The sequence below is a fragment of the Anopheles moucheti genome, chromosome 2, assembly GCF_943734755.1.
Source record: "Anopheles moucheti chromosome 2, idAnoMoucSN_F20_07, whole genome shotgun sequence".
Classification (NCBI taxonomy): Eukaryota; Metazoa; Arthropoda; class Insecta; order Diptera; family Culicidae; genus Anopheles; species Anopheles moucheti.
In genome coordinates, this window is record NC_069140.1 from 58,027,628 (window position 1) to 58,040,247 (window position 12,620).

The following is a 12,620-nucleotide window of genomic DNA, read 5'->3' on the forward strand; positions in this document are numbered from 1 at the left end:
AAACGAGTCGAGATGATGATGATTCATCGCGTCGTCAAGTGATTGAGCAACGTACCGAACGGGCCGCTGTAGTCATGGTAACGGCACAAATTGAATGCCACCACGATAGTGGTGATCGCATTGAGAGCCGTCAGTCATCAACGGCACACTATAAAGGCTCTTGTGCCGAAGGTGATAGATTCATCTGCCAAAGATGCGCAATAACTACAACGTGTCAAGGAATCAATTTTAGTGCATACTTGCAGCTTCATTGTACTTCTGCACCGCTCCTTTCTTAGCGGTTTCACTAGGTAACCCTATACCATACTTCATCTCCACCAAATGAAGAGTGTTGTGGGTATTTTCTTCTTTTTGCCTTACGTCAGGAGTCCTCTAAACCGCTCATGGCAGAGAGCCATCATCTGACATTCTCAATTCCTAGCCTTTCTGGCTGGTATGTTTACGACCTAAAACGATCGGGCTTTACGGGCTGGATCTTCAGGTGACATTCTCATGACATTACCAACCCACCGGAACCATGCGAGTATAATTCACTGTACGATAGTGAGTTCAACGTACAGTCCGTAGAGTTCCTGATTGGAACGGCTCATCCATTGTCCTCAGGGTTTCCTCAGAGTTCATGTCTCAGAGCCACATAAGTTCTATACAGTCTCAGTCTCTTGTTAGTAGCTTCTCGTACTGCAAGATAATGGTTAATTGAACATAGAATCTGTGCGATGGAGACGGAACGAATTTTCCGTAACGTAGCTGTCTAAGTACAGTTTACTTTTATCGGTTAAGCACAGTTGTACGTAGATAGTTTATCCTGACCCATCCACATCGTCTGTACCTTATTGGTCCATCATGCAACTTATAGAACAATCAGGATTTACAATATTCCTTGGCTCGTTATTCTCATACATTCAAGTTATCGAATCGAATAACTGCTTTACTGGAAGATCATCACTTTCTCATCGCTCATCGCTTATCATCTTGAACATTGCTAACATAGCTAGTGTAGGATGCTAAGAATTGTCGTGTGATCATCTCATCATCTTACCTTGTAACTGAAGTTTTTTTAACATCTTCTATCTAAACGCTTACACGTCCGCAAATCTGACCGAAATTTTGTTGGAGAATGTCTGGACAAAAACCTTCATATAAACCCACCTAATTGTGCAGCTTGCGAAAGTGGCATTTAACTGGATATACTAATCGTTCGGATATACATGTACAGTGTCTCAGAAATAGTCATACTCCTGGACTGCGTTCGCTTCCTGATGAATGAAATCCTTGCAAATTTTGAGCTAGTTTCTTTTGCTTATGCTGGATATTAAATGCTGTTCATAAACAGTGTTCCACTATATATTGGTCGTTTGACATTGCATTATACGTGGCAACTAAATTTATTCTGGTGTGAGTGTTTGTCTAGTGTTGTTATATAAATTTGTCTATAGAAACTTTAAAGCGATCCTATTTTTGATACTATAGTGCAGGGGTTTCTTAACTTTCCAGCCCGCGAGCCGTAACTACTCTAGCTGAGGGCTCATTGTCGACTACTCTAGCTCTAGCATTTTTCCACGATTCATGCTCTTTAGTCGTATGAACTATAAGTATAATAATGTTACTGTTGAATACTGTTCGAATATGTTAAATATTCATTGGAATAAGATAGTTTCTTATTATGTCAGCATCAACTATAAAGACGCGGGCCGAATCTGCGCATCTCCTAATAATAGAAGAAAAGTTCTGTTTGTGTTTTTAAAATACATATAGTTGATCGTAATGTGAGCAAGTGGTAATTCGAATTGACTCTTTGTATCGATATGACATTTAATGCAAAATAGGATTGAACATTTGAACGTCTAGAAGGTACAGTTCTCTATATGCTGCTACTACGTTGCCCTGTAAAATCGTTGAAAGCAAACCCACTGGCTGGTTGAAAAACTTCCAAACAACGTAGCTTCACTCTATCTTTAAGAAAGCGGCTAATTTGGATGATTGAATTTCACTTATCCAAGCGTTAAATCATCAACAGCAGAAAGTTTGAACTGGTCCGAAACAAGAAATACTCTCGCACAATTTCGATGACGCTGACCCGAAGTAAACCATCAAGATCGAATTGATTAGGTTTTTTTCCCTCTTGTTTCGTGTTTTCTCCAGGCGCAACCATATGGGTGAATAGAGATTTGTACGCCTCAGCGCAACAGCTGTCGAACGCTGGCGAAGATTATTGCCGGGCCTGGTTCTGTGCGGAGGTTAGAGCAGGGAAGGAGCGCAACCAGCGCACAAAGCGCACAATATTCCAAAACACGATTGAAGCCGAGTAGATGAAGCGATGGTTAACCTAACACGCGCTTTGTAGCATTAGATCCTCTTTCACCTTTCGCTCCGAATAATGGATCGTCATAATATTCCGTTATCCGTGGAATTAATGTTGATCGACTGGACGCTGGATAAATCGATACTTGTCTCACGGGTTTCTGTTCGGTTGGCAGAGGCATGTGGCTTGGGTAACCCATCCATTCACAAACGACCGTCGCCGTTGGCTATCTTCGCTATGGTTCTTTTTTTTACTGTCGCCTCCAACAAACTTTCAGGCAGTTTAAGTTTAAGCGATGATGTCGAAAAGCAAACCTCAAGCATGCTTTTCTTGCGTCCCGTTCAATCGATTGGAGCGTCCCGAACACGATGAGCGATTAAATGATCGATGCGAATGCGGGTTTGAATTTGACGAAACAGTTTCTTTTGCTGTTTGAAGTTTAGTAACAGCTTAAAATAAAACAGTTTTTCCACGATCTCTTGATCGATAAAGTGGTAAACGCATCGTGAAATTTTACCTATTTAAACAAATACTTATCTTTATTACCTTTTGCATATTCCTAAACTGAGTTCCTGGCGCTTCCTGTATGCACCAATAATGATAAATCGCATAAAGGGCATCGCTTTTCCCTTCACTACCCGAAGTAGAGCAAACAGTAATTTTGCCGTCAATTTTGCTTTTCATCCACAGGTTTCCAGTACCGCGTACACCGATGGCCAACGGACTGCAAATGGTACGACGAGTGCAGACGAGTACAATCTCGGCTTGAGGTGAGCAAGAACGCGATGCGCAAGCATCACACATTTCAGTTTCCCATTCAAATCGTGATTCACAATACCCACAACAGTGGAACTTGCCCATTAGAACAGGCTCTGTGCGGGGTGGAGAGGAAAACAAAACTGGGAGTGTGTTTCACACCGTCCTCTCATGCCCACCATACCAATCCACCTCCAGGGAACGTGGATAGTGGTCTTGTCTAGTGGTCTCCGTTTTTCTTCTGCTTATGCAACACGACAGTATTTCACAGCACCACGGCAGCGAGTTTGTCCTAGGCGACGCGTCTAAACGCAATTGCTGTTCTCCATTGCAACGGAAGCAAACGGAGAGCGAAACGGTGGAACCGTACCCCGATGCAATGATCGGTCGGACAGTCTGTGAATGCTGCTTTGTAAGTCAGTTGGACACGATCGTTCCATGAGCGGGCGCTTCACCGTACTGCCTGCTACTCTGCGTGCTGCAACATTCGTAGTGCCGGCGAGGTAAAGTTCTCACGGTCGGATAAGAAAGAAAACGTTAGAAAACGGACCCACGAGGACTGGCAGGCGAAAGGCGGGCGATGGTGGCGAATTGTAATTTATTTTATTGCTGGCAGCTATTTTGTTATTTTACGCTACTCAAAGTCCCTCCAATGTTTCCTCCTGTGTTGCGATGCAATTCACGCGTTTTCGCTCGCCCGTACTGATATTCATTACCAACCCTTTCCGGCACATCTCGTCGCGGTATCCTCGAGAATGCGCATCGTCGATTTCATTCAGCAATATTACTGCCAGCCTGCTCCTGGTACTACAGCCAGAATCGTCAATGAGTTTTTCGTGAGAGTTATCCCGCCCAACTGCAAAAAGAGAAGTGGTCGTTGTTATTCTATGAGATGGAAAGATTTCCAAGCCGGAGTTTCTTGTCGATACACTGTTAGCGCGAACGAAGCATGTAACAAATTACATGCAACGCAATGACATTGTTGGAGGTGTCAACGCACAACATTGTACATGCAACTTTGCAGAACACTAGATCGTCTCCTTTGGCCGGTCCATGATGACTAATGTGATCGCTTAGGCCAGAACCTGATTGAGTAGGCCTTAAACAAAAAACAAAACCAGCAAGAACCTTCAACCTTGAACCATTGCCAATACACTAACACTCACTGCCAATACGCTGCATTGTCATTCCCTCCACCGCATAAGGGTCGCGCGACAAGTATCCGTTATCGGTTCAGGTTTGGGTTTGGCCGTAACAGCTGCACGCGCCGAATGAGGTCGAACAGCTGTTTTGGTGTATCGATCACTAAGGGAAAGGTACAAGAAATGTACGGGTTGTTGGAATACGATGCAGAAAACCTGTTCCCCGAACTACCAGTAGATCCTGCATCGATCCTTGGTGTAACGCGCGTAACGCGTTTGTCTTGTCTGAATGTATCTCCACCACTGAGAGAACGACGATTTGGATACATAGTAACTACTCTAATTGTGGAAAAGTCCGGCTTTAAACATATTGGTGGTATATTGGTAGAGGCGCCGGTTTTCACACGACAGGACTGGACCGAAATCCCATCCGTACCATTCCTCCGTAGCAAGGACTGACTATCCAGCTATGGGTAAATAATAAAGTCAAAGACTAATAGTAATTGTTTGATTATAAATTTGTTTAATAATCGGTTTACTAATTTCTATTTTCTATGTACTTCCTGTTTTATTTTATATTTCTTTGCGTTCTCCCACCTGTAGGAGGAGTACCGATGCAATGGAAGGCAAAGACACAAGTGCACCATCATCACTACTATTGCCAGCCACTTCACCGCTCCTAGCATCGTACAGTTCCCCGGGTAAGAAACCCATCCCTACAAATGGGAACTCCCACACCCACGTCTCTTCCGGAACGTCGGAGTCGCTCCGGCCGAAAGGACACTACCGATCGTCTTCGCTCGAAAACAACCCATTCCATCCGCACGGCAGCAAGCCCATGGTTGGGCTTAACATCGCTCAGGCCAGTTTCACTGGTACGTTGAAATCTCGCCGTGAGCAAAAGCGGATATCCGACTTCCTCAACAAGCAATCATCGGGACTCGGCCTCGGGACTGGTTCTAGCGGTGCCAGTTCGCTAACGCTCATCTCTACATCGCGGGAGCCACAGTCCGAAAGCAGTCTGCGGAAGGCACACTTCGAAAACATCCGTGAGATATTCGAGAAAAACAATAGCAAAAATGCTGCAGCACAACAGCAGCAGCTTAATTCGAAGTCGACAAAACTGGCGGGCCACCAGATCAACACAACTGCAGCGGCTATGATGGCGGCAAATGTTGCAACGGCCAGCGAACTTGCCAGTCACGGTGGTAGTGCTTCTACGCTAGGAATACCGATCGATGATAAACCGCCGAAAATACAATCCTGCAGTGGTATTCTAGGAAAGGTACGGTTCGATCGCTAATCCCTTGGTCCGAATCCTTCTGATCAGCGTTATCCGATATCTTTCCAGGGCAAACAAGTGATCCGTCCGATTGCCTTCAAACCAGTTCCTTACAAATGTAACACACCAAATTATGGTGCCCCAATCGGTGGTCGCCTGACGGAGCTTAGCGATCGGTACGGTTCAACGCCGTCGCTCGGTCCCACGATGAGCCTGCAGTACAAATTCGGAAGCACCACGGATCTGCACCATCTGCAACAGCAGGGCAGCAGCGGAAGTAATGGCGCAACACCGATCGCATCCGTGGGACCGTGCTCTAGCAACGGATCGATGGGATCCACGTTCGGAACGATTGGTGGCAGTATGATGAGCAACAGTTACCACCAACATTATCACCATCACCATCAATATAGCAGTACCTTAATGCGTAAAGGATCCTCGACCATACCCTTCAAAACGTACGATAGTTTAGAGTCTATTCTGAAGCTGCCGGATAGCATGGTAGCGTCCTATCCGAATCCCAGCCATAGGTACAGTCCCGCATTCGCGCATTCGATTCGCCAATGGAATGATTTGCATAATGATGCCCATCTTACATTTTAGCCTGTACCACCAACAGGATGTTCTCGATATGGCACCATCACCATCGGATTCGGGCATATCCGAACTGGAAGCAGCATTGCGCGATCGCGATTCCGAGCTAGCCTACCTTCGGCAAACCATGGAGCACAATGAACAAGTAATATTCAAAGTTCATCAGGTTGGTAGTGTGCTGTGTTACTGGATGCATTTGGTTGACAGAGATCTAAGGGTTAATAGCGAAAAATTAAACCTGGGGTTGCTTCTTGGAACGGGATATGGAAGACATTAGGCTAACACGAATACACAAACAAAAAGTTTGCTTTTCCGCTAATTCAAGAAAAACCAGTGCAAAGTTTGAGCATAACTAAACTTTTTGTGCATTGTATGCTTTTATACTCCTTCACAGGACAAAGAAAAACACTGGGAGCAGGAACTGAACCGATTGAAGGCGATCCACGAAAGCCGCTTGAGAGCTGGAGCACAAAAGGTACACAAACTCGAGCAGTTGCTCATGATGCAAACGTTTCAACTGCGCCAGGACAAGAAACGTCTGCAAGAGGACAACGCTCGACTGCAAACGGGCATGGCACAAGCGAAGGATCAAACTGAACAGCACAAATCAGAACTGGAACAACTGCAGCACAGCGCGAAGGAGCTGAAAGACCAAAATGGAGATTTGTTAGATGAAATTCAGATGTTGCGAAGAATAATTAGCGATCTGAAGGAGCGGCTAGAAGAGAGCGAATGGAACCTGTGTCAAAAAAATGGCGAAGTGGCACTGATGAAATCTCAACTCAAGGATGCACAGGTCAGTTAATATGGTAATGGTTTTGAAAGTTGCAAAGGGCAGTCAATTTAATGTTTGTTTAATGGCATTACAGACCGAAATATCCACGAAAGACCAGGAAATAGTGCAGCTCAAAGCGGACATGAAGCTGCAAAATTACGATGACATTAGCATAAAGAAGTCGGAGGTACCATAACCATCCTTAATTTAAATGGTTCAATTTACTCATGCACATCCATTATCTTTGTCTTGCAGATAAAAAAGGAGCTGGATTTCGACCTGGAAATTTCACAACTGAATCGCATTGTTATCTTCAAAGATCAGATCATTGTGCTGATGAATAACGAAATACAAAAGTTACGCAAGGAACTGTCTGATATTTCGATATTGCGAGGCTACGAAGGTGCACCGACGGGTCGGTACACGCGATACAAAAAGAAGCTGGAGCTCGTTGCACAAAAGTTCGAGGAATCTGATCGTCGCAACGATAGCAACAACAACAATCAGCTCACAAATAGCAATAGCAGCAGTAACACACCAACTGAGTCTCCTTATGTGGAGAAAACCGGAAGCAATGTAACTTCTCCGTCGACAGTGATCTCCAGCAGTGAAATCATAAAGAATTATTTCAATAGCAAACTCGAGATGAACAAGAAACTGTTCCTCAGTTCGCAGATCTGTAACTACTCCGATGAGGACAAGTCAAACATTATCGATGCGTATGGCAGTGGTAAACAGGTCGACATGACTGATATCACGCTTGATCTGAGCAGTCTGCTGCCGAGCTCGTTGACCGCGTTGGCCCAAACGCCAGTTGAGGAAATAACAGTCACCGCTACTGATAGCTACCACCAACACAGCTCATCAGATGATGATTACAAATCCATGACACCGACACAGGAAGAGCCTGATCACGAGGAAGAATCGACGGTTTCAACACAAACCATCGAAACGCCGACTCTTAAAGCAGGGAAGCGCCAACCAGAGAGCACTGGTGAGCTGGACCGACTCAACCGCGAGCTAGAATCCTGCCGGGAATGCTTCGAACAAGAGAGAACGAAATGGGCGGATGAAAAGGAAAAGGTCCTCATCTACCAGCGTCAGTTGCAGAAAAATTACGTCGAAATGTGCAAACGTACACAGCAGCTCGAAGAGCAGCTTAAGACTATACAACTAGAGCAAGGTCATGACGCGGGTCAAAACTAGAACACATATAGACAATTACGCCTCTGGCGAGACGAGTATCGTTGTAGAGTATAACTTTCTAAACGGATGTGAACTTATATAGCGTTTATATAATTCATCGTGCGCTAGCCAGAATTCTTGCCTACTTCCCGTTTTGTGTGTTAGTATCGCTCATTGATCCGAATTAGTTTCAATTACATATTGTTGCTGGTTACTGTAGATGAGAGTTAGTTATTTAAGTGATCGTAATGCGTTTTTTGAAAAGTTGAATAATTAATATCTAAAAAGGTGATTCTCGAATTGTGCAATCATTATCTTTTGTCTAGTGGGTGAACGTAGTGAACAACCTCACAAACAGTTGATTTTCATTTGCTATGAATGTATTTCCTCTTTCATGTTGGGGTCATTGTAATTCACTAGCGGAACAGAGGTAATCCAGCGACAACATTCGATTCGAAACCCAAATGATCTTCTCCTCGAACTACCTTGAAGAAACCACCGTCACCCCACTGGGCACCCCAGGAGTTAGCACACAGCCAAAACTTGACGTTGTTCTCCTCTCCCCAGCCCATCACCTTCACCGAATGCATTCCCACGCGTACGCCGAACGTGTGGCGATAGACGCCACTCTTGTACTGCACAAAGTCTGTGTACAGGGTGAAGGAGGCCTGTGCCGGTCCAAAGTTGAACACTTCGTACATGATACGCTCTTCATCCTTGGGCACAGTGTAAGCCACGCGTCCGTAATGCTTGTCCTCCGCAAAAGTTACGTTGTACCCAGGCTGACACACGCGTAGACACCGAGGAGCATCGCTAGCATCTCCCGCCTTCTTGCAGACATCGAAGGGATACGATTGGCATCCTTCGTGAGATCCAAATGCTCCACCACTGGTTACACCGTTTTCTACCCAGTATTGCCACACAGCATTCGGCACACCTCCGTCACAACCAAATCCACATCGATGGCAACAGGAGACGACATCGTACGCTCCAAAGTTGAACTGAGCCTTTCCTTCGGAGTGGACGCACCAGCGATCAGTCATGGTAGAAACTGCCGCTACAGCATAACTGGAGTCACAGCATCCCTGATTGCGCACCACATTCATGCTCGGACAATACGACCATTTCTGACGGGCGTCAAACGATGACGGCATCGGTTCTTCGTACATCTTCAGCACGAAACCTTGCGGTAGTTGGAATTTCATCGATTCCTCGGCCAATACTCCGGCGCGGTACTGGTCGTTACGTTTCGGATTGACGCCAGCCTTCCATGTAGTGGATCGGTTATTAATTGCATCCACAAAGGTTACCTGGGACGTAATCACATTGCCGTATCCGGTGCGGAAGTACTCTGGAGCGCTGTTAGCGTCGGCAAAGCGAGGCCGATTGGGTGCAAAATTCTGGTAGTAGTTTTGAGGTTGGACGTCCTCTCTACTGCTTTTCAAAAACAATTTCAATCCGAGATTATTCTCGGCACTACCTACTGCTAGAACGCCTTGAAGGCAAAACAGCCCAATAAGGGCAAACGAACCGACAAATGCCATCTTGATTGCCGTATGGTGCAACCGTTAGCCCTAACGAACAACTGTAACATTCTGTAAGCAATGCAGCCTCTTTAAATACTCGCTACAGATCGTTATCTGTGAAGCAACTGTAGCAGTTGTGAGGTGAACGATCGGCCGATAGTTTTGTTTTTAACATGCCACCATATAATCCATTAATGCATTTTGTTGATGTCTAGTACGTTGATAGACATCAAAGCAAGGGACAAAAAAATCTCAGGAACATATTGGATTGCAACCATACCACATTTAATTTTAGTGTCTACTACAGAATACGATATGAGCTTGTAACCGATCGTCCAAAATGTGTTCAATGTTTTTTTAAATACCTTTCGCGGATGTGTAACCGACCGATGGTATTACATCATTGTAGGGCACTAATTTTCATCGCTGATGCTTAAAATCCTTTCGTTGCTCTTCGAGTCGCATCCAACTTCCCAATGGTGATGATATGACCGTTTTGTCTACTACATTTTTCACTCGCTTAGTAGTAAGATCGACTGTATCCGTCACTGACTTCCGCTTTCGTTCTGGCATCTTTCCGAAACTCTCCACACGACCACCGATGAACTTTATGCGTGTCTCACGTTCTCCAATGTTCCCCTCGGGTAGAACTATAGCGTCGACCCGGTTGCGTATATCTTGGGCTAGTGCGATCGCCTGTCGACAGCTGATGCTGTCCGGACGATCCAGTATGCGGTCGCGAATGTGATCAATTTCGTTGAGCAGAAACCCGGTTGGATCGTCCGGTAAGCACACTTTGCAGCCCGGTTTTCGTGGCTGTGGGTCACGATTCTTAACTGCATTCAGTTTTTTCGCTTCACCAACACCGGAGCTAGTAGTACGATGCTTCTTGAAAGTATCCTTGCGAGCTGTCATGGAATCCGTAATCGGTTTCTTTTTATTATTCTTCGGCAACGAAGATGGAGGAGATTGCTTCGCTAAGTAAGCAGTCGCTTTCGGTACATCCTTCTCTACGTAACGATCAAGTCGTGAAACGGGTCGCGCCAAAGTCAGTGGTACAGGGGAAGCTTCAGTTCGGTTCAACAGTTGATTTGGGGCCGTTTTTGGCCGCGCAACAATTTTGGCAGACAACGGTCTCGGTGCAGATACTTCTCCGGGTTTTAAAAGATATGCCTACAAATTTCACAATGAGTGTTACTTTCGAAACAATAGAACTTATAAGGGTTTTAATATTTACCATTCGGCAGGGGCTATCCCGAAAAAATTCACGAAAAATTTTGGCTCCCGTATTTGCAGCCATTTTCAGCAGACGATCTTATGAAATTTAATGAAATAAGGAAACGATACAGATTTAAAGCTGCCTAGTCAGTGTCCAACTCAAAGGTTACTTGATCATTTCCGAAAACACTTCGCCAGTTGTATTGATGGTGCTGTGATGGTGAACTGTGCTGTGTGCTAACGTCTTCTGGCAAATTGTTATGCGAATTGCATACTGCCAGGCGGTATCTGTGTAACTTCGGTAAATGTTTGAAATCAAATCGTGTTTGGCCGCTGCAGACCGTTTGCTACTATCTGCAACATCTGAAACACTTCAAACTGATAGATACAAGCTTTTGGAAAACAAGTTAATTGAAACTTAAAAGGCCCTAAGACATTTGATTTTAATCATATAAATTTCTGTTGAAGCGGTTGAATGATTGGTACCGTAACTACCGATGACTTATCTGAGTTGCTGCATTAAAAAATGTCCAACATAGCTTGAATCATTCTACCATGCTCCAAATCCATACTTTGGCCTATACATACTTTCAAACTCTACTCTCTGGCCTTTGGATACTCAAACATATAGACAGCAACACCACACTCTATCAAATCTGAATGAAAACGTCACAATATGGTTAAATTTGCGATTTTCATTCTTAAGGATCATTTGTGCACATTTTGGTTACTTCTTTTGTTTTTTGTGGATAAAACTTACAGCACAACCTAATTTAACCATATGTATCGACCAGGCTCAGATAATACGGTAATCTATTGCAAATTGCAGCGTATAAAATCGGCATCGATCGTTCTTTCGGCATCGGCGAATAAATAAGATGACTTTTTTTTCGTCAGCATTATAAAATGTGCTAAATTTGCAAAGAACAATTAAATATGAACGTAACCATTTTGAGAATCAACTTAAGCTGTCAACTGCTTTGTTTGGTGAACAATTCGAGTTCCATCAGAGGTGAATTTATAACTACTGGGATATAAACGATTTGAGATACATCAATTAAAGTACAAAAATCAGGAAGATAGGCACTCGTAACAGCGATCATTGATCATTATCAGGCCAATGCTGAGCACGTCAGAGCATAACTAAGTCAGAGACAATTTTAACCTAACTTGGTTCAAACACTGTACTTTATTCCAGTGAATAAGAGTAATGTATCAAAACCCATGAAAAGTTCAATTGAAGTAACAAAAGTTATCCTTAAAATGATCAAGTATTAATTATAATTCCAACAGAAGCACACTGAAAGCGAAAGTAATCTTCTTTGAGACCATTCAACTTTGCGCGGTTCTCTTTCCTTGCATATTCGCATTCTCCCCTCCAGCTGGGTTGCCCAGGCTGATCGTGAACCGCTCTATCCATTCAAGGTCAGTAGATCAAGTTCAATGAAAAATAACAACAAAAAGCTACAACTGCTATCGCATACGTAGCGAAGGTTTTCCACAGAGTGATTGCTACGGCGAAAGATTCTACGCTATGCGAGCTTTTAAGAAAACTAATACGAATTAAATCAATCAGCAACCTAAGTGAGGATACTGTGTTGGCTTACAGTTTACATACACAATGGAAAAGAGAACCCCATAAGATTACTATTGAAGATATATAACTTTTAGACAGTTTTTATAGATAAAAGAATTAACGTAAAACAAGTAGGATTATTGAGTTCTGTATCTAAAATATGGCATAAGGTAAATGAATAGGAAAATAAAGATATCGGACAAATGCAACATAGATAATGTTTGTCGTTCAGAACAGCAAAATAGAGTTTGACAGTTTACGCAT

At 43.9% G+C, this 12,620-nt stretch overlaps 2 protein-coding genes and 1 pseudogene across 2 annotated transcripts in view; 1 reads left to right on the top strand and 2 right to left on the bottom strand.

The window, feature by feature from the left end:
* The window catches only part of LOC128299646 (coiled-coil domain-containing protein 18-like), a 37,729-nt gene extending 29,424 nt beyond the window's left edge, over window positions 1-8,305 (top strand). The window contains exons 2-8 of the mRNA XM_053035663.1: window positions 2,993-3,072; window positions 4,804-5,485; window positions 5,552-6,012; window positions 6,086-6,242; window positions 6,471-6,872; window positions 6,946-7,038; window positions 7,107-8,305. Of these exons, the coding sequence (XP_052891623.1) occupies window positions 2,993-3,072; window positions 4,804-5,485; window positions 5,552-6,012; window positions 6,086-6,242; window positions 6,471-6,872; window positions 6,946-7,038; window positions 7,107-8,057 (2,826 nt within the window). The 3' untranslated portion in view covers window positions 8,058-8,305. The remainder of the gene's footprint in view (window positions 1-2,992; window positions 3,073-4,803; window positions 5,486-5,551; window positions 6,013-6,085; window positions 6,243-6,470; window positions 6,873-6,945; window positions 7,039-7,106) is intronic.
* Window positions 8,306-8,452: 147 nt separating this feature from the next.
* Window positions 8,453-9,630, bottom strand: LOC128297016 (cathepsin B-like; annotated as a pseudogene).
* Window positions 9,631-9,910: 280 nt separating this feature from the next.
* On the bottom strand, window positions 9,911-10,874 carry LOC128297017 (uncharacterized). The gene is made up of 2 exons (XM_053032567.1): window positions 10,800-10,874; window positions 9,911-10,735 (listed from the first exon to the last, which is right to left on the bottom strand). Exons 1-2 carry the CDS (start codon window positions 10,860-10,862, stop codon window positions 9,983-9,985), a joined length of 816 nt encoding a protein of 271 aa, XP_052888527.1. The 5' UTR covers window positions 10,863-10,874; the 3' UTR covers window positions 9,911-9,982.
* Window positions 10,875-12,620: the final 1,746 nt, after the last annotated feature.

Bases quoted from the DNA above. Each gene is read 5' to 3' on its own strand.
- LOC128297017 (XM_053032567.1), bottom strand. From the start codon at position 10,862: ATGGCTGCAAATACGGGAGCCAAAATTTTTCGTGAATTTTTTCGGGAT. The intron at 10,736-10,799 runs GTAAATATTAAA...TGAAATTTGTAG, and splicing joins GGGATAGCCCCTGCCGAATG to GCATATCTTTTAAAACCCGG.